The following is a 26,838-nucleotide window of genomic DNA, read 5'->3' on the forward strand; positions in this document are numbered from 1 at the left end:
TATGTATTTTTTTTATCCTTTCCACTCTGTATTGCTCTCTGTTTTATTCGCTACGTGTTTATGCATCGTAAAATGTTCATTGATTTAAAATTCATGTGTTTATTTGACTTCTTATGCATCATTTGCAGATAATGATTTCGATGATGATTTTTCGCTCTCTCTCTCTCTTTCTCTGTGTTTTTTGTTGTTGATAGAGTCAATTTGATATGCTTTGAAGTCACCAGCTCCTTTATAAACCGTGAAAATTACACATGTTTCTCAACACAATGAGCGACAACAAGAAATTGTTCCGATTACACTTATCGAATCCGATTTGAAATCTTACTCATTCATTTCAATTTTATAGACCTTTATAATTAGGGAAAATGACGAAAATGCTCAATAATTACCGATCATTGATACACTCAGCACTGAATAAATACATGCGCATATCATCGATCGTTCATTTTATGACCACATAAAATGAAAATTATTTATCAACTCAAATTATTCATCGCACACAAAGATAACAGCCATATGGGCAATTGGTATACTGAAGTCAAACTCTTGACTCTTTATCTCTGGTTGTGTTCAACGAACACACAATACGAAGAGAATGTGTGTACACCTAGGCATAGAATGCGCCCAGGACATTTACATCGGTAAAAGAAATTATAATATAAGAAACGCACATTTTAACCTTAACAATGGCCTGAAAAATGAATGTCAGCTGCAATTTATGTTTCAATGTTTCGTGCTTTCGTCGTTTTTTTTTCGGGACATACAAAGCCCGGAAAAAAGTAGCAAAGAGCAACAACAACATCTAACAACAAAAGGCACATGTAAAAACCATTTCGGCAAAGGTTTTAACGAGATACACAAAAATTAAAATGAAAAATATAATCATAATTTCATGACCAACAAAAAAAATACACACGTACATATTATGTACTACATAACAACAACAGTTAGTATGTTGAGCATGACGTTTTCGGTGGAAATGAGTCGAAATAAACTTACTAATCTGTCGAGAAATAACATAATTTCTCGTTCGCCAGAGCTAAAATGAATGGGGCCTATGAATTAGTTATTGTGTGTACTTTTACCAAAAAAAAAACTATAAGAAACGAAAATGAGAACGCATGGGGAATATATTCACTATTCAACAACCAGCAGGTGTTTGCGCGAATATCACAAACCTATGAAACTCTTTCTCTTTCTGTCGCATCTCTTTCGCTGCATTTTCTAAAAACCGAATCGGCAAAAATTCAAATTCAAATTTCTTTCATAGCCGAAAAAAGGAAACATTTTTGATGGGAAATGACTTGAGGCAAGTGCTTCTCGTTTCAATATAATCTTCAACAATAGTAATACTTAAAGTAAATACAGTCCGTTTTTTTCGGATTCGGTCGTCAAGTCGCCATTGCTCAATGAATAGCCAATGAGGACTGGAACTTTGCCCTAAAATTATCTTTCATTTCACATAAACCTTGAAAGTTGATGAAAATCGCAATTATAGACGATTTGAATATGCATTTTAAGGTCGAGACGTTTAAAGGCAAAGCGAAGAGAACCATTGCCAGAAGTTGTAAAATATGTTATAATCGTCGTTGTTGTGAACAACTTGCAGATCACAACAGTTATGAAATCAATGCAGGCTTCAGAAATATGGTGCATATGACATGCTCTACGTCAACATTAAAATTTGGAGTGCTCAGTGTGAACCAAACTCTATATAACATTCGGCTCTTTTTACACAATATAAATATATTTTGTTTAAATTCAAGCAACGCAAAACCTTCTTTTTCGTTGCTGCTGCTGCGTCTTATTCGAGTATGAACCAAGACAAAAGTGTATGTCGGAATGACACAATGCACAATGTGCAGAAACGTGCAAAGAGAATGACGATAAAAAGGTTTTGGCTCGAGCCAAAAATAAATTATTAAACCCTTTCAATGTGCACACAAGATGTATGGATGTGAGAATACATACATATATGAATTGAGCAGAGGAGCGAAAGAAAAACGAGCGGTGTCGTTTTGCCACAAGATATTGTCAGTAGTTTTCGGTATTTACACAAGAATGTAATGCGAGAGCTCCGCAATTATTATTTGTTCGGCCGAGAAGTGAGAGAAGCAAAGAAACAACAACAACAAAAATACGAGCGACACAACCAACTGCAATATGTAACGGGGATGAAACACTAATTTTCAAGTATTTCACATCTCACTGTCTTGACTTTTGTGTTTATGCCATAAACACTGATCATGTTCATTGATAAAAGAAAAAACGAATGCAGTTGGTGTGCGTGCATATTATCAGATGCAATTTCTTTACTTGTACGAGATTCAATTATAATGTTTTCGATCGATATCTGTACCGATGCTTTTCGGTTGGCTTTTAATTCCTTAGCCGCGAGGATTAAAAAATGAAAAATTGATTTAAAAAGATATCATATTTATGTGGATAATGATAAATTATTGTTATTTTCGATGGAAATTAAATATATACAAAAGTTAAAAACACAAACTCAAATTGGTACTTTATGCGGAATGGCAAATGAAACCATTTTAGTATTTAGGATTTTTAGACACAAAAAAAAAAAATTAGTGACATACTGACTGAAATGAATGGTGCTCAGTATCTAAATGAGCTCAACCAGAATATCTCAAGTCATACGTTAAGCTTTAACAAGTATTTCGTACTATGCGGAAAAAAAGTTTTAAAGCAATAAAAATTTACATATTAAATTCATACCTGAATCTGCGTGATTGATGAGGGTCACTATAATTTGGTCCGTAGTAGTAAGCTGAAAATATCACAGAGAGCGATAAAAAAAACGACATTCAAAATTATTTCTATAGATTTGTATGCATGTGATTTTCATAAGAGCCGCGAATTTTAGGGAATCAAATGACTATGTGTGTGTGTGCATGTTAGATTGCGGGCGTCTCGTATATGAATTACAAATTATTCATTTTTGGGGTTTATTTTTTTTTTTATTCATTCAAATTGTATGCGCAATTGATGAAATCATTCGCTACAAAATTCGCACATATGCAAAAGTGTGTGCAAAACGAAAGAAAAATGTTGCAAATGAAATGGTTTTGATATTAATTCATAAGCAATTAATATAATGCCACCCCTTCGAATCGACGATCTTAAATTGACTTCACATTGCGAATGAATCAAATGTTGTTCGTCGGAAATTTTTGCCGACAATCGTTTTGACTCTTTTACGCCTGTTGTGTGCGATACGACGAACATGTGATACAGTTGAATTTGTTTGATGTGAAAAAGAAACAACCATAAGTATGAAGCAAACTCGGCGATTTAGTTTGCTGCGAACCAGACAGAGACGACACGTGCATAAATCGCACACGATTTATATTCATGTGAGTGGATCCAATATAGACACATGGATTACGCGAAATGTAAAGAGTTTGGAATGTGTGTGCAGCAGCAACACACACGCACTGTGAGCCAACAACGTACCAAACTTTTGATTATGATCATTAGCACTTTGATGAATCACACATACATTAGAAGAAAAAAAACTTACAACAACAATGTATCGACAATGACTGATTCAATGATGATGATGACACATGCCAAAAATTTTCTTGTTGTCAACCGAATTAATTAAATGATTTTTCCAACTGTTATATTTGCTTCTATCGATCTAGTTCACAATAAAATGTGGATCGTGTCTATGCCAATTGTCTATTATTCTCCTCTTGGGATATTTTTTTAGTCGTGTTGGATTCTATGAAAAATAATAATTGAGAATAACTCAATGGAAATGTATGCGAGCCGAAACAATTAGTTTGTGAGTTTCTCCTTGCGATCGTAACGCAATCATTGATCAATTGCGTCGTACGTAAAATCATTAATGCCCACACATATTTCTCCTACATAAACTGACAGCATACGAACTGACTCCCCCGATTTCTCCTTCTGTTGCCGATCTTCGATCGTTCAAATACGGCGATGAACACAATACACGGTTCGTGTAACATTCGTTGCGGATATCGTCAAATGGTTTGGCTCTCTCGCTCTCAATCGCACACTCGCTTGTGACAACGACAACGATGATGGCGATGGCGATGGCGATGGCGATGTCGAATGAAAGTGATGGAAGTAAACGCAACTTAAGGGGTATGAACGAGATGAATGGAATATCGTCGATGACTGTGTCCCTCAATGAGAGTGAGTAGCCAGCACACAATGAAACAATATTATTGGCGTATAGTATATTTATCGCGAAACGAAGCGGTTCCATGTGTATATAAAACACTTTGACTGACTCGGTATCGTCGTTGTCATCGTCGTTGTTGCCGCCGCCGCCTCATTGTGGAATACTAACGCGTATTTGGATTCGATTACACATCTCTCATATTTGGCTGACGAGAAGATTCAATGAAACACATTTAAAGCGAAAAAATGCCGTCAGCGCGTCATCATCGTCACAACGATACACATATTCAAATTTTAAATGTCATCATGGAGTAAGTGTATGAAAAAGAGAACAAAAAATTTTTTTTTTTTTCTGTTCACATCGGGTGCCATCGTTCGTTCACTTAATGAAAATGATAATAGTAAAAGTGTTTATGGCGTATTTTGGTTTACCATTCAGAATTGAAAATGATTTCACAAGGCACGCAATCGGCGAAAAAAATAGCAATTGATAATAATTGTCTATGGGTGAAATTCCAACAATGACTAACATGTCAAAGTCGATCAAAGTAACAGAAATAAAAATATTCTTATTTAAAACTTGAGGCATTTTCATACTTTTTGTTCACTTACTCTGCCTCAAGGTATATATGCAACGCTGAAATGTGGTCACAACTTGATCAATTTGACCTTGAATGATGTGTGTTTTTTTTGTTGCTCTTTTTTTCTGCATAAATTATTTGAACTGCATAATGGCTTGTGAATTTTATTTCCACCATCAAAGAGATAAGATCGCATTTTATTTTTATTTAATCAACGCACAACAGACAAGATTTTTTTTTTGTCGGAAACTGTTTTTATTTTAGCAAATTAAGTTTGTAGATCAAATAACATCCTTACAAATGGGCATAGGATAGACGAAATCTTTGCGTAAATTATATTCTGGTAGAAAAAAAATATGGGTGGGATAGAGATTGTGATAAGCAGTTGCTAAACGGAGAGATACATACGAAAAGCTAGAGAAGCAAAAAAATAAGAAGCAAAAACTATTGGTTAGTTACGCTACAATAGCTTTATTACATTCGGTGCGATCTCTTTCGCTCTAATGTTTCCACTAAACAAATGGCAATCGCGTTGTCTTTTCTATATACCATTTATTGCTTCTGAAATTGAGTTCACTAAGTTTCATTTACACAATGCTTTGTAATCAATGAAAGCCCTGCATATATTTATTGGGTGCAAACAGTTCTAGTTTCAGCATTAGACAATATATATGTATATATATTTAAAATATCAATCCTCGACACAAACAGCAACAACAACAACATCGACCATTTCCATCCATTGATCCAATTATAATATTCGCAATAATTATTTCTCCATATTACATTTCCCTTTGTGCAATTGATAATCTTTGGCCACACAACGTCGCACATAGGCTCACACACACACACACACATACTCAATGAATATGTACAAATGACACGACAAACGAAATGTAGGCAAAAAAACTAAACTAGAGAGACGAGAAATAATCCCATATAACTGCTCTATTAAAGAGAGATATATATGGCTTGACATACCTGTTGCACCGTTTTCCACATTCATTATGACACTACCGAATTTCTATCGATTTCAATTTGCAAATTAAACCAATATAATGTGATATATGACAAGTGTTCTGACACCGAAACTGTGTGTTTTATATCTTCTTCTCTGGTATATATTTTTATATTTTATTCTCTAACTACTGTTTCTTTTTTTTCGTTGGTACTATTTGTCTCTTACACTGAAACCTCGTTCAATTCACTCGAAATTGCCACACTAATTCACTCAGAGCTTTTCTGAATTGTACTGCGAAAAAATATTCCTTTTTCCGTTTTTCTCTCTCTTTTTTTTGCTGCCAGCGCGTTAACAATATTGTTTCAACTGCATAAAAATCGCAAGCGAATTTTATTTCGATTCCAAGAATTATTTTTGATAGTTTTTTTTTCGTCGTTGACGTCGTCGTCGTCTTCTGCTGTGGCTTCAAACGAAAGAAACAGGGCCACAAAAAAGTTTCAATTTGATTTTGCGATGAAATGAAGTGAAAAAAAGAATTTCGCTTGAAAATATGTTACGGAGAAAATTTTATCCGGTGTTTTTAATTTCAAAAAAAATTGCCGACTGTTTCACGTTTTTTTTTTCTACTTGTTCGTTCTCAATTCATATCAATTTATTAATGCCCACTGTTAGTGACTTGCCCCACTGTCGCTGACATTTTTTGCTGTTCGGTTTCGTTTCGTTCGCGCGTAATATGTGCCTGTTTCAAGAATCTCTTTCGAGTGTTCGTCGACAATAACCTGCTGTAGATGTGTGCGCTGATTTTTTTCGCTCTCTCTTCACATTTAACTTTTTGTTGTTGTTGTTGTTGTCGCTGTTCATCGCACTGTCGGTAGTTAATCGACTTAGCGCATTAGACTCTCTTCCCATGGCCCCGGCGTTCGCCTTATCGTATTCAACTATATCATCGGCGCGCACACCAAAAAAAAAACATAATATACAAAACGGATACATTTACATTCATTTTTATTCATTTTGACTTCTTCTTCTTCTGTTGGAAACGATACGAATTAACCGAACAACAGAAATAAACATTTGTGTATATAGATTTCGAGACACACAGAGAATGAACGAGAGAAAAAGAGAGCTCGGCCGCATTTGGTGTGCGTATATATCGATTGTGTGTTGTGTGTTCAATAGGTTTACAGCACCACATCAGTTTAATCGGGGAGAAAACGTTTTGTTTACGTTCAACGCACATATACCAAACTCACTGCATGTGGATGCGAACATATTATAATCTATAACATTTGCACAAATATGTGTGTATTCATTCCATTTCACATGCCAATGTGTAGTAAATCGTAAATTCACACAATAACTCGAGTCGACCGACTCTCACTTTCTCTCTCTCGCTCGTTTGCTATCGCTGTAGCTCCAATGCTCGGCTGGCTCTCTTTGCTCGTGTTCGCTGCTTGGAGTCTACTGGTGTTTGAGCTTGCAATGACAATGTCGATGACGTATTCAACGCGATCCTACACTGAACAATATCGTCGATTGGTATCACATGCATATATATATAGGTTTTGTATCGTGTTCCAGAAACGACGATAACAAAATCACAAACACGTTGTTTCCATATTCTCGTGTTACATATATTTAAATTTGATGTCACCGTTTGACATTTACCAAATGCATTGAAATTATGTGCAATATCCGTCACGTTTAAATGCCAAAACTATCTCCGAACTTTTTTTCATATCAAAATCGGTCGGTGGCAACTATAAGTTTTTTTTTTCGAAACAGCGGCATCGATCGATAAAAAATCAACTCGCTATAATTAGATTGTTGTATGTTTCTTATCTAGAACATATATAGCTGAAAATCATGTAATTGATATGATTTCTATTCGGCTTTAGTTCAATGTTCCGTTCGCCGATAAATTCGGCATTTAAAATTCATTTGAATAAACCGAACGCATTGTTTTCATAATTCACGAGAGAAATGAAAAAAAAAACATCCGTTCAAAATGAAATATCCAAATATGATGAGCATAAATTTTGTTCGATTTTGGAAGCGAATAAATTTTATCGAAATCAATTTGATTTGTGTGAATAAGCAGAGATTAAATGTATATCAAAAATGAATTGAAATTCAACAGCGCCACTTCAATATGGATAGTCCCACGCATATCTTATCGGCTTTTGCCCGTGTGATCCTCCTATTCGTGCGTCTATTATTGATCTCTTATTCGCGCATGAACACGGTTGCCTATTCGTCTCTTTCATGCATACCATTCCAAATTCTCTCTTTGTCTATTGAATAGCTCGTTTAAGTATTTTTTTTTTGTTCTTCTCTTCTTTCCAAGCGATTGTTTCTCGCATATTCTAGTACTACGTTTTCTATCGCTCCGTACTGTACACACATTTATAATAAATGATCGGTTAATTTGCATATGTAAGCGGGTTTTGTGGATTTAATTTCAATATTCTGCCGTAATTTATTTAGAAATCCATTTAATTCAATCAAAAACCACGGCGTATCGGTTATACGATACTAACTGGTGTTTTGCCGATTTGGTCAATTCGTATGAATAAATCTAACCAAATTTTTTTTGCATTAAATGATGTCATGATCAGAACTTACATATGAGTTGCCAAATTCAAATGGATCAACGCGTTTTGGCCGTAGAAAGAGTGCAAGTACCATAAGTGGCCCGTCATTTATTAGTCTCAATATCAGGAATTTCTCGATACAATGAAAGTTGGATTTTGTGAAGGGTCTCTTTCACATTTCGATGCCACTTTATTACTCACGCACAATCACATACACACACAGCTAGAAAAACAAGCCGAAAATTCAGTTGTAACAAAGATTGATTTCGGTTTATTTGAATATAAAGTAGTAGTATGTTTGACCTCGTCGTCTCATTGATTTCAATGTTGCTTTTTCACACAATAAACATACTTTAGCACTTTACCAATTTCTTCGTTGTTCGGTGTGAGCATGTATGTGCGAAACAGGAAATCGAAACCAGTGCTCGAGTGAATCTTCTCGATATTCAATTCAATTTTTATCATTCGTACAATGAAAATAGTTTCAATGTCGCGTTGCTGTGAAAAAGGGAAGCAAAACGACCAATTCAAATGTGATTTTTTTCCAATCATTTGTTTTACGTAGGGATTTAACCACGTTACGACTGCATGAGAAGATGTTTCGTTTTGTGAAAGCGAAAAAGTTATCGGTTGACTTTACTTACCCTTTTCGACTAAATTCATTTTCAGGTATGTGTATTTCGATAAAAAAAACGATCAAGGTAATGCATCCTTATAAATCATCGTGTTTTAGAGAATACGTTACAAATTAATTTCTTCAAGCAAACTCATTTTTTCCAGCATTTTGTTTATGGAAATTATTGAGAGAGTTTTTGTACATAAAATCATGCAAAATACATAATTTATAATCTTGTTTATCAAGAAAAAAAATGATTTGAAAAAAATTAAAATGTGTCCAAAACGACGTCATTTTGAACGTTGAAGTAACCAATCCTAACTTACCTGCATTTATCAACACCGAATCAGCTTTTTGCGATTTTCCCCATTGTATTTTCCATCCGCGTATAGGATACATGCATTGACTTTTTGACCGTGGCCATTTCCATGCGGTATATGCATTTGCATATGCATCTAATTTGTGACTTGAAAATAGACACGAACTCACGCACACAAACGCACATTGGCCATTTTTCATCTAGATTTATTTGATAAATATGCTTAAATTAATGTGCAATTTGATTCGAGCGATTCGTTCCCTTCTTTTACGATGGCCCAATAGACCACACGAGAATCATATACTGCACTTATTGTGCATGTGCCATCGCATTCACATACACTATTATAGGCCATACATTGTGCATTGGAAAGTGCATAGAAAGGGTAAATTCGCGATAATATATGCATATTTTGCGAAAACACTCTGACATTTAAAACGGGGCTCACTTTTCGATTCAACCAACGAACGTACGTGCATTGAGTTTGTATGTTTGTGTGTGTGTGTGTGTGTGTGTTGCATTCTTGACAAAATGCGTTCTCGTGCGCACAATAACAACAACTGCTAATTTCTTCCAAGTGGTACATATACATATGGTTTTATACGCATTTTGATTAAACGCACATATCAAGATGCATAACAATGAATTGAGCTCTCTCGCTTTTTCGATTCGATTAAAAGTGTTCAGCCCACCGACGATTAGCAGTTCATTATTACGGTTACGGCACATGCTATTTACATTATACAATGCACTCACTATTCCTATATCACATATCCGATGAGAATGGATGTCAGAGTCGAATAAAAGAACGAAAGATGAGCAATTGATCGTCGAAATCGCTTTGTTTGTACAACAAATACTTTGTACGGCATCGAAAAAAAAATCTTTTCTCATCGAATAAAAGGATAAATACTTTGATTCGTCTCTTTTTTTACGTTATTTTTACACGAAATCAAAGGGAAAATGTCTAACGCTTGATACGAAACACGTTTAGTTATTATTAAAATGAGAACACTAGAAAAATACGAAGAAACGATGTATGTGTACTGTATATGCCTATATCGGCTGACCGTCATTGCATTCAATGTATACGTTGATCTTGTTTGTGCCCATAGATTTTCGTTCGTTCTATGCAAGTCAGAAAAGAAAATTCGAGGGATCTTTTGGTTTTGAAATACTAGCAGACACAGAGAAAAAAAACTGTGGGTATAACATTGTGAGGATACTTGAGCGATGAATTATATGCGAACGGAGCAATGAGAAAAAAAGCACATTGAATACAAAATGTAACGATCGAATAAAAGAGTTTTGGTTCTCGTTTTAATTATTAAGTGAATTGAATGGCTTTTTAAAAACCGAATTTTGCGAATTCTATAGAAATGGACATGGCGCACAGCCGGCGCTGGGAAAATAAAATAGCACACTCTCTTTCTATCAGTTCAAAGGTTATTTTAAAAAAATATCTATATGTTGATTTTAATTTTCCGTTGCCACGTTCAATTGTGTGCATGCCAAGAACGGTTTCACTTACCATCTTGAGATACATCGAGGATTCTTTTAACTGGATTTACTTTTTTTTGCATTTTACACGCCACGACCACGGATGATATGAGACCACATTAATTTATAGCGGCCGTTTTTCGATTCGGGTGAATATTTAATTTAAATGGCAACCAATATTCAACAAAAGGTGTCCGAATCGAATTTGAATTTGATTTGCAATTTAAGATTTTTTCTAAATTGTATTCCAAATCCTTTTCGATTTTTTGCAAACCCATTAGTTTTGGTCGAGTGATTTGGCAATTTTCATAGTTGTTCTACATTACAATGATGTGAAAATCGTCAATCCGAATCGAATGATTCGGAGAAAACTGAGCGTGAAAATCACTTTCATATGTCCTCTTGAAATCCGAGAACAATGTGGTGATATCAGGCAAAATTTTTATGTTTAATCACGTTTTTTCCAGCTCACGTAAATTGATGATATATTCGAAACGTAAATGATGGAAAAATATCGAATGATAAATGTTTGATCCTGTTTAGTGTTCACACAGCTTGTCATTTTCAAACATTTTTGGATTTCAACGAATTTTAGTTGTTTGGCGCTAAATCTCAAAAAGAAAGAAAGCAACCGTTGCAGACATGCATTCAATGTGGCTCATTCCATGAGAATAGAATGTTAATCAAAATTATAATAGATTTGTGTGTAAATAACTTGTTTCATAGTGGCTGAGAAATTGAGAAAAACATGTCTCAAACGTGCCATCGAATACACTGAGACTATGTGTGTTTTTTCATCTCTGTTGACAATACCGCACCGTTTTTTCAACTGTTACCCACAAAAATGTCCATAGACAAAACTATTGTTTACATTGTACGAACAACGACAAGAATTCCATTGTCCAAATTGTTTGACGATGTTCGTTTTTTGGTGGTCCAGATTGTTGGAAAACAGAAAAATAACGAATTATTTATGGCGACATAATGGCAGTATTATGAGATTTCAAAAGCATTTTAATAAATTTTGAATATATTTTTTGACTGGTAGCGAAACAACAACGAAAAAACTTGAAACGTTACTCGAGCGGAAATTTCTTTTCATTTTTCAGCCGTTTTTATTATTTTTTAACGTGTGAAAATGATACCATGAGACTGAGATGAATTATTTCAACGGACAATTTTTTTTCCTTGCGCGCGCATTTTGTTATGCCATATTTGTCGATTGTTCGAGTCTCTCAGCCATGTTCACGCAAAACACTGACGTGCATAAATGATATCAATTTAAGCATTTGAACATCAATTCAGTAAAATGTACACAGCAAAAGAAAAACACATATAATTTTCGCAATGAATTTTTCTTTAATTGAAACAAATGTTTGTCGGTAATTCCTCAATATAAAATATGTTTTTGTTAGTTTCTAAAATAATTCTATTAATTTACAAAATGTACTGAAATTGTAGTAAGCTTAAGGGCTAATTTACATGTATTTTTCCATATCTCGGTTAAATATTACATTAAATTGTTGTTTTTTTTCTGTTTTTTTTTTCTGTTTTTTTTTCTTTTTTTCTTTAAGTGCTAATAAACTTGCATTTTGGATATACTAAGAACATTGTTTTTCCAGTTTTGTTGTTGCTCTTAATCTAAAACGTAAAAGAAACAGTTTAAGTTGTATTTTATATTAGTAAAATTTAGTATTACATCGCAGAGCAATCATAATCCATATTCACGCTAGGTGTTCATTATATAAATTTTAAGTTAAGATTTTGTGTATGTGTGTGTGTGTGAGTGGATTCTAACGTTAAATTTCACACATGTGGTCGACTTCGATTCACTATTATTTGTTTTACATTGTTTGGTTTCCATTTGAGATAAAATATATATATATATATATGATTGGCCAACATCTTGGCCCAATGAAATCACGAAAATATATTAACCATTACAATTTCAAATTTTTAAATTTAGGTACCATTTGTATCTAGTGCATTTTTCTTTCTAATTTATTTTTTCTAAATAATTTTGTGTTTTCTTTTTAACATGTATCATTTTTTGTTGTTGATTTTTTTTTCATTCTGATGCAGTCTCAATAGTAAACATTATTCAAAGCCATCTAATTTGTAATGCCATTTGTATATTGTACGAATCAATAATTTTCTTTAATGCAGATGAGTGTTTCATTTCAATTGTGTTCTTTTCCGGTTCTTTTTGTTCTTAAAATCTCAAATTTTACAACATGGTTCCATGATAAATTTGTCGCTTGCTACCACATATGTGTAGAATTGATTTCGTGTTCAAAATGGAGAATATCAGCGGAAAACTAAAAAAAAAATGGTGAAAGCAGACAATGTAAACGTTAATGTTAGATTTTGTGCCAAGAATGTGAAAACCACTTACTTTTTATGAGGCCAATGGCGATATGCCAACTTGTCGTGGATTTATCGAATATGTGTCCACATTCTTAATCAATAAAGACAGCCAGTGCTTTGTTGACTTATCCTCTTGCAAAGATACAGCAAAAGTTGCATCACGAAGTTGATCGGGCAAACATTGCTGAAGGGCCTCACATGCTCTGCAAAATTTTATAATAAAAAATTGGTTAATTTTTAAAATGTAATTATTTGAGGAAAAATTTAACGTAAATATTAAAAGACGAACCTTTGGTTATCTGACAAACGCAAATAACAACGAACCACATGCTTTAATAGCCTAACAGATGGCTCTTTGGCCAAATGAATGACCATCTTACCCTGAAATAGTAATGATAATCGAAATAAATTACGAAAAGTCAAGAAAGTTGGTATATTGTTTTGATTATTTGTTATTTGTTTTTCAAATGCTCACCAAAATGATAGCGACATGCGAGAAACGTTCAAACGTTTGACAAATGTACGATAGGCCCTTTTCGTCGAGCAAGATCTTCTGCAAGATGAATGTGGCTACAGTTTTGCTCAGCTCTGATCCAGATTCCATAATCCGTAAACAGAGTGGAATAATTTCGGTGCTCAGCAAAAATGTGATCACTTCTTCTTCATCAGTCTGAAAGTATTGAAGAACGTGTTTAATTTTCATATATAAAATATATTTGAATGTAATGATATTATTATATCATCGTTGAGTCACTTTTCGAAGAGAAAAAAAACATTCAGCTTTATATATAGACACCGTTTGATTTTGTTATTCAAACGAAAACAAACAAACATAAAAAAAAGTTATTCATTACCTTGACAAGAGCGCCAATGACACCGAGACTAGTGAGCCGCAAGTATTCGAATGGTCGCGTTTTGGATGTTGTATTTAAAAATGGATATAAAAATAATGGAATTTGAGCATTAAGGAAAACGGATCGCGTCTCTGGATGAGATGCAACGCATTGCAATAATGCAAGCGCATTGCATACACGATTCGATTGATGGGCAGTTAGTGTGGGCGGATTAATTGATGGATAAATATTGATGATCTCTTGTAGCAATGCAACGATTGTGCCAAAGCTATGCCATAGCATCGGCGCTAAATCTGGTACAGTTTCACGCTTTTTGCTCAATTCCATTAAAGCGGTTTCGCGCGTATCCGGATTCGATAATTCGTTGATCCATTGAAATACCTAGCCATCGTGAGGCGGAAAAAGAACCGGAATAAAAATGAAGAGATACAATTAATGATGAAAATAAACGTGGATTTTAAGTTAAACTTCTTATCAGTCATTGAAGCTTATATATAATTATCTCTATTTACTATTTAAAACGGTTATTTACTACAGGCACATTGAAAAAAAAACAACAATGTTGAATAACAACATTTGTCGTCATAACAAGCAAGTGAGAGAGAAAAAAAACGTAATACTTAAAAAAAACAACATTTAATTGCTACCTTTTCCGTTTCCGTTGATGAAGAATGCTGTAATGTTGCTGGACTAGGATCAGAGCTCATGCTGACATAAATTCACTGTTCGATATTCTTCGGTGTAAAATGAGAGAATTTTTCTCGGTGGCGAAATTTTGCGTGCGAAGTTTGAAATGTTTCCCAGTGTATTTTGGTATTGCGTAAATCGACTTGATCGCAAAGTGTTCCACACTCGAATTATTATTATAGTCTGAGAAAATTGAAATGAATGGTGCAAACACTTAGAAAAGCTTTTCAATTTTGTTATTTATTTTGTTGTTGTCGCTTTTGTTGAATACTGTAAAATAGAATAGAATGAGAGAAAGAAAAAATGTTAGTTTTTATTGTTACTGTTATTAGGTTCAAATTGAAACAATGTGGTTGGAGAGTGCATATAATATACACATATCTATCAATAACTAAAACTGCTAGCGTATCGCATACAAATACATGCATTTGAAATGCAATGTTGCATTGAAATGTGCAGTTGAATAAATCAAATGACCTTTCAGTCGTGCATTCACCTGATATTCCACTTATTTAGCATAAGTTTTGTCTGCGGTGGCTTTCCTTGACGTCTTGTTTGTTGCTTTTTTTTCTATGCTTATGTATATATTTTAAATATTTTATGTGAACACAAATATTCGCTGAGATAGAGATATATATATTTATATATATGGATATTTTGACTTTTCTATGTTTTAATTTGTCCTTTACTTTGGATTTGTCTAGATTTTTTTTTTTTCGTCACAAGTTTTTTCTTTCTTCTAAGCAAATTCAATATATTTACTTATTTATGAATGTAAAATTTATTTCGTTTTATTCTTCACAATTTAAAATCACACCGAAAATATCGAGTCACAACAGAAGCGTATGGAAAAAATTTGACGAAAGCAAGACAAAAAAAAAATATCTCTTATTGCGTCGAAATTAGTCGTCGTGTGTTTCGTATGGAGTGAGTATTTATATACACAACGCATACAACTTTGTTTGTTCAGTTCTCACTTTATGTTGAAGTTGTTGTTTTTTTTTCCACTTCTTTTGCACGTATGCACACTTTCAAATTGAACAACACAATTTCCTAAGGAAATGAAAACACTTTTGTTCTTCGATAAAAAGAAATAAATCGAGCAATCAAATTCAAAACAGGTCAATAAAATAATGGAGTTTGTGAGATAAAAACACTTTTCAGCTAGCTGTATGAACGTAGTCTCTCCAGACTTGTTTCACTATTTCTCTTTTTCTATGGTTATGTTTTTTTATGGTTTTGCAGTGACATAATTGACACAATTTCGCATGAATTTCTATTTTTGGTAGTTAATTTTTTGAACGCCAGCAATAAATTTCTTGAATTTCGTTGCGATGATTGAACACGGTTCTTTTCTTAAAAACGATTGTAATTATTTTAACTCGGTTTCACTACAATATATCGATAGAAAGTTGATTTTATTTTGATGCTTCACTACGTACCACAGGCAAAGTATGTATATTTTTTTCCTGGTTCAGTGTGATTGAATACGTATTTACGTTTTGCTGAGAGAGTAGAAAAGTGTTGCCATTCTCACATGCATTTTCGATTCAGTGTTGCTCATTTAAATTCACTTAAATTTTTCATTTTATTCCCACTTTTTGAATTTGTTTAATCAATTTTTGGATAAAATATTTATTTTTTGTAATTTTCTTATTTTAAAATAGAAATAAAAGGCTGCATTTCACATGAATTCATGCCATATGAGACGTTTGCAATGAAACAAAGAATAAGATACACAAACAATCAAGCACGCCATCTAGTCGGGGCGAAATGAAAAAAGTGAACTCATTTTCGCATAGTAGTCCAGTTTTATAACAATAAACAAGTTTTGACGTTAAATTTTGGCCCTAATGACATTCATTTCTCGATTTCGTTAATTTGTTCGCTTCGATAAAGCCGATTTCATTGCAAAAATTCCAGTCGACGAGTAACATTCAATTCCATTAAATTTTATTCCGAATATTATTTAACTATACAAAATACAATTCCGTGCATTTTAATTTCTATTTATTTCTATTGCGATTTAAGCTGAAATTTTTCGGTTTGACAATTTCCTCCCTTGCGTTGACGTGCATTGAACGAATGAAAAGTGTCCGATAAACAAAAGATTTATATTTTCTTCGCATATTTTCATACAGTTTTACGATTCTGATTTTTGAAGAGTCATCATTTGCGTGCAGTACGTCAGCCAAAGACATTTGGCAAATAAAACCGAAATCGAAACGTAAATTCAAATTCTTTTGTTGACGGACTTTTGTTGTGAAATTCAATTCGAAGTGATTCATTCAACATTTTAGTTCCTTTTTTTTTGTTTAACGTAAAATAAACGAAATCATGAAAATCACTGTGACCACCGTAACCGATTATGTATTTGAATTGGATGTGTCGGAAGAGTTGGAATTGGAAAATTTCAAGGCATTTTGCGAGGTTGAGTCGGGTTTTCCATCGACAGAGATTGTGATCACATTCAAAGGTCAACCGTTGCTAGATGACAAAAAGTCACTCAAAGATCATGGCATCAGCGATGGTGATGCTGTCTTATTGCAACATGTCATGCAGGCAGCTGGCAATTTATTATCAACGGCAGCCCGAGCTAATCAAAGCAACAGACAAAATCCATCAAATCGTAAGTACTTTATTAATTCATAAATTTGTTTACATTTGACTAATTTTGAAATCGTGGGATTCTATAGCATTAGCTGGATTGGACTTCAGTGCGATTCGAGTGCCGAATAGTGGTAGCAGCGGTAGCCTCAGCAGTAGTTTGCCAGGTAGCACTGCGATTCGGGTGCCAAATAGTGGCAGTAGTGGAAGTCTCAGCGGTAGTTTACCAGGTAACAGTGGTTCCCCGCAAAGTCCCATTTCGATCGGCATGAACGATGATCCAGCCATGGTTCGAGAGGCATTTTTCAAGAATCCTGATCAATTGGCATTGGTAAGACAATTTTCTCATTTATATTTTTAATGTCTTTCGAATATGTGTGCATAACAATTAAGGGAAGAGTCGATTTTGATTGGAAATTTATTTAAACGATAAGAAGATGATGGTTTTTCTTTACTTGGTTGCTTCGATCTTTTTTTATTCAGTTGTTATACAGCCAACAAAAGCGCTACAGACTTTTTTGACATTGATAAATAACCTACACCATCGGTGAACAATTTTTTTAACATAGATTGCTAGTTGAATTATTCAATAAAATGTTTGGTTGAAAACAAATTTTCTTGTTTCCGATCGACCAATGAAAGAGCAGGGCAACGAATTAATGTTTGGGTTAAATGCGAATTATTGTCTAGACTTAAATACATCATTTCAACGATTTGGTATGTGGATTAAAATTTCGAACTAATGTCTAGACAATGTCTAGTGGACATTAATTCGTCAGACAATAATTCAATCAAGAAGAAGCAACCAAGTCCTCGCCATCATAATGACATGGATCACATTTTATGTTGTCTTGTTACACTTATTTATAATCATAAATCTTACATCTTGAGTTATTGTTAAAAGAATTTCCAATCAATAATAGCGACTACATTCCGAAGTTAGGGCTTAAAAACATAAAATATTGATGTTACACATCCAATTATTCGTTTGCAGTTGAAACAAAATAACCCAACATTGGCCGAAGCATTACTTTCTGGAAATTTAGAAACATTTTCGAATGTGCTTCGACAACAGATACAAGCGCGCTATGAACGGGCTCAACAACGTCGACGAATGATGGAAGCTGATCCATTTGATCACGAAGCACAACGTTTGATCGCCGAAGAGATTCGACAAAAAAATATCGAAGCAAATATGGAAGCTGCAATGGAACACAATCCAGAGACATTTGGTACCGTTGTCATGTTGTACATAAATTGCAAAGTAAATGGTGTGCCGGTTAAAGCGTTTGTTGATTCGGGCGCTCAGGCAACAATCATGAGTGCTTCCTGTGCTGAAAAATGCAACGTCATGCGTTTGGTTGACACACGGTAATAAAAAGAAACTTTTTTTTTTTTTAGAAAAGAAATTAAGATTAAGGACCTTCTTTGTATTTTTGTATAACAGATGGGCTGGTATTGCAAAGGGTGTTGGTGTTCAAAAGATCATTGGTCGTGTGCACGTTGCCCAGGTGGAAATTGAAAATGTTTTCCTTCTCACAAGTTTTTCCGTGCTCGAAGATCAAACAATGGACATGTTGCTTGGTTTGGATATGCTAAAACGTCATCAATGCACAATTGATTTGCAACGAAATATCCTGCACATCGGAACAACCGGAACCGATACAAAGTTCTTGCCAGAAAATGAATTACCAACACACAGTCGTCTCACATTAACTGGTGCCGACAACGACAAAGTAGCCGCCGAAGAATTGAAAGCCACCGCCGATGCACTTGAAGCAGCCGAAATTCAAAAAGCGATCGAACGAAGTAGACGAGAACAAGGTAAGCACATACACTTATTATTGAAAGATGAGCGAAATAATATAGATTTTCTAATCGCTTTCAGCTAGTGGATCATCTTCCAGCGGTGGAATGTCATCGTCATTAGGCCGAGACTCAATATTGCCGACAGATAAATTCACAGAAATTGATGTAGCTGAAATAGTTAAAAATGGTTTTCCACGTGAACGGGTGATTGCGGAATTGCGATCGGCCAACGGCAATAAGACACAGGCCTTGGCCGCGTTGTTTGCAAAATCATTGAAATTTCAATGATCATTGAATCATGTAAATGCATTATCGCGATTTTAAGTAATGGAATCAGCTAAAAGAAACGATACAAAAAATCATTGTTTAAAATGAAAGAAGTTGTTTTAAGAGGAATTTTACAGTAAGAATTTAAGAACAAAAAAGGTGGAAGAAAAGTAGATAGATAAAAAACACATCAACAAACTCAAGCAAAAGCACAGTAAAAAAATAACAAAAGATAACATTGTCTACCTCCACTTCATTAGCAATTTATTATTAAACAGATGTGGAACGAAAAATAACACCACTATTGTGTTGCGTGTGTCATTTCTTCAGTTTTATACTACGGCACATTTTGAGAATCTATTTTGTAAACATTTTAAGTTTAATTTTGAAGACAAAAAAAAAACAATTTTTGATCACTATATATTACACGAATTACAACAATAACCTTGCAGGTCATCAGTTAAAAAAATTAATTCAAAGCAAAAAGCCCTTTCATGCTGCTTTTAAGTTTACGGATTTGAAACCTTTTTTTAAATGTTTTTAACACATCGGATACCACTGTCAAACGAATTTTAAAATTGAATAAAAACGGTTGAATTATATTAAATTGTATTGGGATTTAATTTTATATCATCACAGTGATTAGTTTACGAACAGTGACTTTGATCGATTACAGTTACCTACTATTAGGTTACTATTACGTTATATCATTTGATGGCAAAGGTGATGACAAGGGTTCCTAGGGCTCGGATGACCCCCCTAAAATATTTTTAGGAACCCTCAACAATTTTGGAAATGAGGACCTTTTTTTTGCTCTTCACTTTTTTTGGCCGAGAAAATTCTTCCGATTTGCTAGGGATTTTAGCCTCAAAAAGTGACTTCTAACAAAATTGTTGGCATCGTCAGGGACCCCCCATGGATTTTTCCAGGAACTCCCTACAGAATTTTGCCAAAATGTGGAATGTTTTTTTGACAAAAGATAGGATCAATTGTGGAAATAATACTGCAAATTCATTTAAATGATAAATCTTCATTGTTTTACGCAGGTAACCAACACCAGTATTTAGATAATGCTGACTTTAAAACGTATCGTGTGAAGTATGATACAAATTTGCCAGCATCGCCTGTAACAGCAACTGCATCGTTGACATCGCCAATTGCTTTCACGGCACACAAAACCGAAATGGAAGATGATATCGATGACCTAATTGATGAGCCCGAAAAATTCAAATAAAAACAGTGGAATTATATAAATTGTATTGGGATTTATTTTTATATCATCACAGTGATTAATTTACTGATTTAGTCGATTAAAACTACCTACTCTCATGACGAAGTTTGTATCTGTGTCTATTGTTTCGGTTGATTTTATATATCTGCTGAGGATTTTGTCCCTTTTTTTGTAAAAAGGAGGAGATAAAATTCATGTTGGTATTCATTTTGTGTTTTCAAATTGATTTTAATTCAAGAGAAAAAAGTTATACAGTTAATTTTAAAGATGTAAAATGTAACACTTAATTCTTCTTTAAAATTCTTACATATATTTAAGTAGCATAAAAACTCTTGAGTGTGTATGAGATTCGAACGGTGAGTGTTCAAATGTAAGTAATTCGTTTAAAATATATGATACAAATTCATCAAATATATTCGTTTTTTTTAAATTTATTTACAATCAAAATTAAAATTGAAAATAAAAACTAGTAAAATATGATTTTGATGATTCAGTTAAAAACGTAATGTTTGTCGGCTCCAAACAAGCCAGCATAATGATATTGAATGTTTTTTATGTGAAACCATTCCTTCTTCATAACATTAAATGTATTTATCTAATTCGTTAGATTGCATTTGTGTTCACCGTTCCTGACTAGAATAATGTTTTTTTTTTTTGTGAAAAAGCGTTTTATCTACAAGAAATCCTTTTTGAGGTAAAAATCTATACTTTCTTTCTGTTTTGTTGCACTAGAACTAGTTATTGCTGTTGCAGCAATGATAAGTTGGATTCAAACCGTATTTGGAGCCATCATGATTTCGACCATTGTGATTATCTTCGGTGTACTTGTGTTGCGATGATTTCAAAACATATAACGATTTACATGAGAATGACTGATGTCCACTTCCATCCTAAAAAAATCATTCAAAAACTGTTTATTTTCACACGTTGACACAAACTATTGTGTGGCTCACCTTTGGAGATATCGGAAAACAGCACCATAGCACAAATGCGATGAAAGCCACGATTGTTCCAATTAGAAGAATAAAATCCTCAATTGTCTGTTAAAAAAATGCACAAATTTGTAGAAAGAAATACAAATAAATACAACGTCGCATCTTACCGGTTCTTCGCCAAGTAAAAACATTCCAAATGGTGTGAAATCATTGATGTGTGGTGTCATTATGCTAGGTAAAGTTTTCTAAAAAATCACAATATTTTTTTTGTCTTTTTTGTGGATTTTATCGGTATTTGCTTACATTTAGGCATCAATTGACTCTTATAAATTACATTTTCTAAGCACTTGTTTTCAATTGTTTAACAATAAAAGGGCAAAACTTTAAATTTAGAATGCTGAATATTAAATTGCTTTTCAATATTTTTTCTGCTATGTGTGCCTTTTATCAAAATAACATTTTTATTGTCCTTTATGTGTTTTGACGTAAATTTTGTGACTTTTCTACTCGGTCACAATGATGAATGACATGGTTTAAAAAAATGCTTTGAGTAAAAAAAAAATATAGCACTCCATTTGACGTTTTCAAATCGAAAATTGAGTAGAAATAAAATTGAAATCAAGTCACTGACGTTATTCGTTTATCCATGAGCAGGAAAAAAAATCAAGATTTTACGATAGAATGCGATTCAAATGTGGATATTCCACATTTTTAATCATCGATTTATTTGCGTCAAAGTGTGTTATGCTAATTATAGAAAAATTTCCCTGAAAAAATCCAGAGAAATTAGACATGTGTTCATATGTCCGAACCGAAAAATAACAATGCACCAAACGAAAACGTATGACTGTGGCGAAATCAACACATAGACACAATATTATAAACATGCAAACATACATGCACGTTGTTCTTTTTTGTTGTGGCCACTGTTTTGTATGAAATCATTCAATCAGATTCTTCTGTCAAAGTTCAAAATAAACTCACACTCATATACAGTGTATGAGTGTATAAAGTGTGTGTGTGTAAACGAGAAGTGTTACGCTCATACACTTATAACACCGTTTCTGGATGTGATGTGTACTCTTTCTCTCGCTCTCGACACACAACAAAAGTGCGAATGACATGTAAATGGTCGGAGTAAACGAGTCATAAGACGTATTTCATCAGTCATTCGTAAAGTAGTGTTTAAGAAAGATGGCGAACGTATATTGTGTTTTCCTCAATTTCTGCGTATTTTGTTTAATTTTTGTAGAATTGTCCCAATCAAATCAAATCGATAGTAAGTAAAAAATTGATTTGATTTTTTTTTCGGAATTTTCGTTAGACAAATTTGATTTTGACGATTTTAAGAATTTTCCAATTCGATCATTCTTTGTGACGCAAGCAATAAACTCGTTTCGAACAAAAAAAAACGCAATAAAAACAGGAACGAAAAAAAAAAATTAAAATAAAATAAATCGAAGCTTTAGCGCGCACATTTTTATATATAGATTATAATATCGGAGAATCAAGCAAGTGTTTCGGTTTGATAGAGTTTAGCATAAGAGAATATGTAAATATTGTGCAGGGAAAAAAAGAGTTATTCGTTGAATGTGGAAAAATTGTGTATGTATGTGACTGTGCATATCCCGTGCAATTAAATATTCAACGATCTTGTTTTTGAGTGTTCGAAATATGTTAACAGAGAATTCTCGCTCATTTCTTTTGCAAATTATTTTTGATTGCGCGTTGCCTTCAATAAAATAACAACTCTGTATCGCGTTATTGATCATTGGCGACCAATTTACGCTAGTTACGAAGCGCCAAAGTGAATGGACTATATTTGACACACATTGAATGAAAAAAAAATTGAAGGAAAAAGAAATTGTTATTTTTGATCTATACGTTTAGACTTGAACCACAATAAAAAGGCAACGTCGCAAAAAAAAACCCCAACAACAATCAACTAAACTGACCGATGCGTTAATTGACTGTTTATTTGAGTTTGTAGATTTCAGCGTATGTATATGAGTCAGCGCTATACCAAAGAAATTGTGCTGTTGTGGGGAATTTCACTATTCCAATGAATTTAACAGGAGCGCTAAAGTAAAAAAAGTGAACACAACTGTATCAGCAACTATAAAGTGCCAAGATCGCTTCGTTTGCAATTTTGTTATCTTGTCGCTGTGCACCATAATTAAAATCAATGTCTTTTATTCGTCATTTCTGTGAAGTATTTTGCATCTGTTTTAAAACGAAAACTTCACACACATATGACACAGTCTCAGATTTCTCAATAATGGTAACCACTGTTTACGGCTGAAACGTAATCATTTTTTTTTGCCTAAATAGTTCAGTTTGGCATTCCTCTGTCTCTCTTCGTTCTCCGTTTCATTCAAAATTGATGCTAACGAACAAATAGCATTACACACATATGTATGTGATTAACGTCGCCGATGTCAAACATGACATAATTCAATTAAATTGGCTTTGGTGCAACAACAAATGAAATCGACGTCCTGCGTCTTACTCTATTATAAATCGACCGCAAGTGATTAAGACCATTTAAAAGCAATAAATTATTGACTTTTTGTATATGTGTCGAAAATCTGTCTGTATGCGAATGATAATTATTACTAATTAATCGTCTAAACGCTTTACTTGAACGACATAATGCGTTACATGTAAGAAGAAAGTATTATGACAAAACGACAAATCTATATGTGAAAAAACCGTATCAGTCTCATTCGTTGGAAATAAAAACGTAAATGAATCTGTTGACAATAGTCAACAGAAAACCGCTCATCATATATCAAACAATATCAGTAGCTTTATTTGATGAGTAAATAAAGATTATAAAAAAGCCATATGCCTTGGCATGTTTTGATATTCGGTGGAATTTTGCATGAATCATAAAAAAAAACTCGTTTATAAATGTTTGTTTTCTTTATCGTAGTTATCACTCCAGTGAATTAATTGCGTCTTGTGATCAGTTTTATGGAACGTTTTTTTGTCAAAAGATATGATTTATTGTGCCATAAATGTATTTTCGGGGCCAAATAACGTGGAAATAATTCATTTAAATAATAAATCTTCATTTTTTCACTCAGGTGACCAATACCAGTACAGCATAGAAAGTTCGCATAATCTAAAATATTTAGATAATGCTAACTTCAAAACGTATCGCGTTAAACGTGATACAAATGTGCCAGCATCGCCTGTAACAACAACTGCATCGTTGCCAACACCAATTGCTTCGACAGCACCAGAAACGGGTGGCAAAAGTGAAACCCCAACATCTAAAAATAGTACACAGCATTTACTTGGTGAAAATGGTGCTGGCCAACGGAAATACTATCCACCTCCATCTACCAATGAAACAAAAATTGTCGTATCACAATCATCGCCATCGTCATTGATGACAGCGACAAATGCAAACACATCAACGATAAATAAAAGCCTTGGTGCTGTACAATCAACAAAAGAAACCGAAACGGAAGCAACACTATCCGCTGTTAACGAAGACGTAATTGGACGCATTGATGAGCCCGAAGAGGAATTCAATAGGACGATCTCTGAGGAAGAAAAAAAAGGGGGAAATGACCAGAAAATTGACTATTTTCAATACTATAATAGTACGCTGAGTGTTAGTGTTAACCAATCGAATGAATACTGGTCACAGAAAAAGGACTATATTATCAGCAACATTCTATCGAAATCACATCGTCGAGCTATTGTAAGTTTAATGCTGTGTAAATATATGTAATCAGTGTTATTTTTACTCAAAGTTTAATTAACCATTAAATCGTGCATACTGTGTGCGGTTCATTTTTCTTCCACAGACGGTGCAATTGAAATTCGATTTTCCATTTTATGGACATACGGTTCGGAATGTAACTGTTGCCACCGGTGGATTCCTCTATACAGGAGAATATGTTCACTCTTGGCTCGCAGCAACACAATATATTGCACCACTTATGGCTAATTTTGATACAAGCGCGTCGAACGTGTCTGTTGTGAAATACAATGATAATGGTAATTGAATTTAACTGTAGAACATTCATTTATTGTATACACACCATAACGCTTTTAAATAACAACACATTTAATGGCGCACTTTCTGCGACTTTCACAATTAAGTTTATTTTTATTTCGTTCGATAATTCTGTGTGTGAATATAGGAACGGCATTCACTGTGATATGGGAAAAAGTACCGTTGCAAGATGGAGCAACATCAAAACCGCCATTGTTTACATTCAGTGTAACATTGTACAATACTGGTGATATCACATTCGCATACAAAGAAATACCAATCCTAATTGAAAACATTAAAGATGAAAAGCATCCAGTTAAAATTGGCCTATCCGATGCGTACATCATCGATAAAACTATTTATTGTAAGTTTTGATATGCATGATTACTACATTTAGAATTGATTCACTTGATATTCTCTTGCTACCAACAGTTGCTCGCCGGAAGACAATTTATGAATATCATCGTGTCAATTTCCCCGGACAAGATATCAAAAACAATACAGTCATCAGAATGGTGGCACTTCCCACATGTTTGGGATTCAAAGATTGTGCCAGCTGCTTGGATACACGGCTCGACGCATTTAATGTAAGTTGATTTTATACAAGTGTAAATATTTTTTATATTTTTCGAGAAAAAGAAACGTGATGTTCGTTAAAAAACAAATTCATTTTGTGTCATTACCAATAATTGGATGGTTCTCTTTTGTATAGTGCACATGGTGTCCAACATTGAATCGGTGTTCGACGGGAACGGATCGTAAACGTCAGCAATGGATTCAAGTGGGTTGCGAAAAAACGCAATTGAAAGACACTACAACGTGCCCGGCGCTAGGTACCAAAGGTAACAATTATGCGACACAACAACCGGTGAACGGTCAAACAGCAAACCAAAATGATTCACAAATTCCAAGTGTCCATGGTGATGCCGCATTCACAGAGAATGGAAATAAAACATCGGTCGATGTGAAAAACGCACTTGCACACATTGACAACGATCAATCCAAACATAACCATGCTAGTTTTGCCCTAGGCATATTGTTACCAATCGTCGTGATTGCCAGTCTTGTCATGTGGGTTGCATATGCATATCGTAACCCACACACAAAGAGCGGTCAGCTTCTAATACAGGTGAATTTTTTTTCTCACAAAACACTTCTTTTTTTAACACTATTCTATTCAGCAATAATTTCGTCGGCATTATATTTATGTATGAAATCGAATGTTTATTTTTGAAATTCAATTAGGCAAATTTTGTTTTGATATTTGCGATTCAGTTTCAAATTTCACTTACGTGATTAAACAGCAATTTTGTTTTTTTTTT

The 26,838-nt window shown here is 33.9% G+C and overlaps 5 protein-coding genes across 9 annotated transcripts in view; 2 read left to right on the forward strand and 3 right to left on the reverse strand.

Moving 5' to 3' along the window:
* Window positions 1-6,397, reverse strand: part of LOC116350947 (insulin-like growth factor 2 mRNA-binding protein 3) — a 32,652-nt gene extending 26,255 nt beyond the window's left edge. Inside the window, exons 1-2 of one of the 3 annotated variants that reach the window (XM_031782957.1) lie at window positions 5,739-6,397; window positions 2,737-2,788 (exon numbers count right to left, since the gene is read on the reverse strand). Coding sequence is in view for 2 of the 3 variants with exons in the window: in XM_031782960.1 (XP_031638820.1) it covers window positions 2,737-2,788; window positions 5,739-5,763 (77 nt within the window). In the remaining variant the exon portion in view is untranslated. The remainder of the gene's footprint in view (window positions 1-2,736; window positions 2,789-5,738) is intronic. The other 2 variants (XM_031782960.1, XM_031782962.1) reach the window with 2 other exon arrangements.
* Window positions 6,398-12,114: 5,717 nt separating this feature from the next.
* On the reverse strand, window positions 12,115-16,130 carry LOC116350658 (CCR4-NOT transcription complex subunit 9). Its single transcript, XM_031782526.1, has 7 exons — window positions 15,152-16,130; window positions 14,616-14,925; window positions 13,969-14,349; window positions 13,590-13,784; window positions 13,404-13,495; window positions 13,143-13,317; window positions 12,115-13,065 (listed from the first exon to the last, which is right to left on the reverse strand). The coding sequence occupies exons 2-6, from the start codon at window positions 14,673-14,675 to the stop codon at window positions 13,146-13,148; spliced, it is 900 nt and encodes a 299-aa protein (XP_031638386.1). The 5' UTR covers window positions 14,676-14,925; window positions 15,152-16,130; the 3' UTR covers window positions 12,115-13,065; window positions 13,143-13,145.
* Window positions 16,131-16,445: 315 nt separating this feature from the next.
* Window positions 16,446-19,945, forward strand: LOC116350657 (protein DDI1 homolog 2). The gene is made up of 5 exons (XM_031782525.1): window positions 16,446-17,284; window positions 17,352-17,593; window positions 18,257-18,633; window positions 18,710-19,086; window positions 19,151-19,945. Exons 1-5 carry the CDS (start codon window positions 16,993-16,995, stop codon window positions 19,357-19,359), a joined length of 1,497 nt encoding a protein of 498 aa, XP_031638385.1. The 5' UTR covers window positions 16,446-16,992; the 3' UTR covers window positions 19,360-19,945.
* A 638-nt stretch (window positions 19,946-20,583) lies between these two features.
* LOC116350796 lies at window positions 20,584-22,244 on the reverse strand. Of its 3 annotated transcripts, none has more exons than XM_031782735.1 (4): window positions 21,808-22,244; window positions 21,672-21,735; window positions 21,523-21,609; window positions 20,584-21,459 (listed from the first exon to the last, which is right to left on the reverse strand). In XM_031782735.1, the coding sequence occupies exons 2-4, from the start codon at window positions 21,729-21,731 to the stop codon at window positions 21,304-21,306; spliced, it is 303 nt and encodes a 100-aa protein (XP_031638595.1). In that variant the 5' UTR covers window positions 21,732-21,735; window positions 21,808-22,244; the 3' UTR covers window positions 20,584-21,303. The 3 variants fall into 3 exon arrangements, with proteins under 3 accessions (XP_031638595.1, XP_031638594.1, XP_031638593.1); XM_031782734.1 differs by having other exon boundaries at window positions 21,672-21,749; window positions 21,808-22,243; XM_031782733.1 differs by having other exon boundaries at window positions 21,672-22,240.
* Window positions 22,245-22,651: 407 nt separating this feature from the next.
* LOC116350858 (plexin domain-containing protein 2) lies at window positions 22,652-26,765 on the forward strand. Its single transcript, XM_031782829.1, has 6 exons — window positions 22,652-22,783; window positions 24,594-25,219; window positions 25,326-25,518; window positions 25,665-25,880; window positions 25,949-26,103; window positions 26,229-26,765. The coding sequence occupies exons 1-6, from the start codon at window positions 22,699-22,701 to the stop codon at window positions 26,748-26,750; spliced, it is 1,797 nt and encodes a 598-aa protein (XP_031638689.1). The 5' UTR covers window positions 22,652-22,698; the 3' UTR covers window positions 26,751-26,765.
* The last annotated feature ends 73 nt before the right edge of the window (window positions 26,766-26,838 follow it).

The sequence above is a fragment of the Contarinia nasturtii genome, unplaced genomic scaffold (genome assembly GCF_009176525.2).
Source record: "Contarinia nasturtii isolate CC-2019 unplaced genomic scaffold, AAFC_CNas_1.1 Cnas_scaffold_4311, whole genome shotgun sequence".
In the NCBI taxonomy this organism is placed as follows: domain Eukaryota; kingdom Metazoa; phylum Arthropoda; class Insecta; order Diptera; family Cecidomyiidae; genus Contarinia; species Contarinia nasturtii.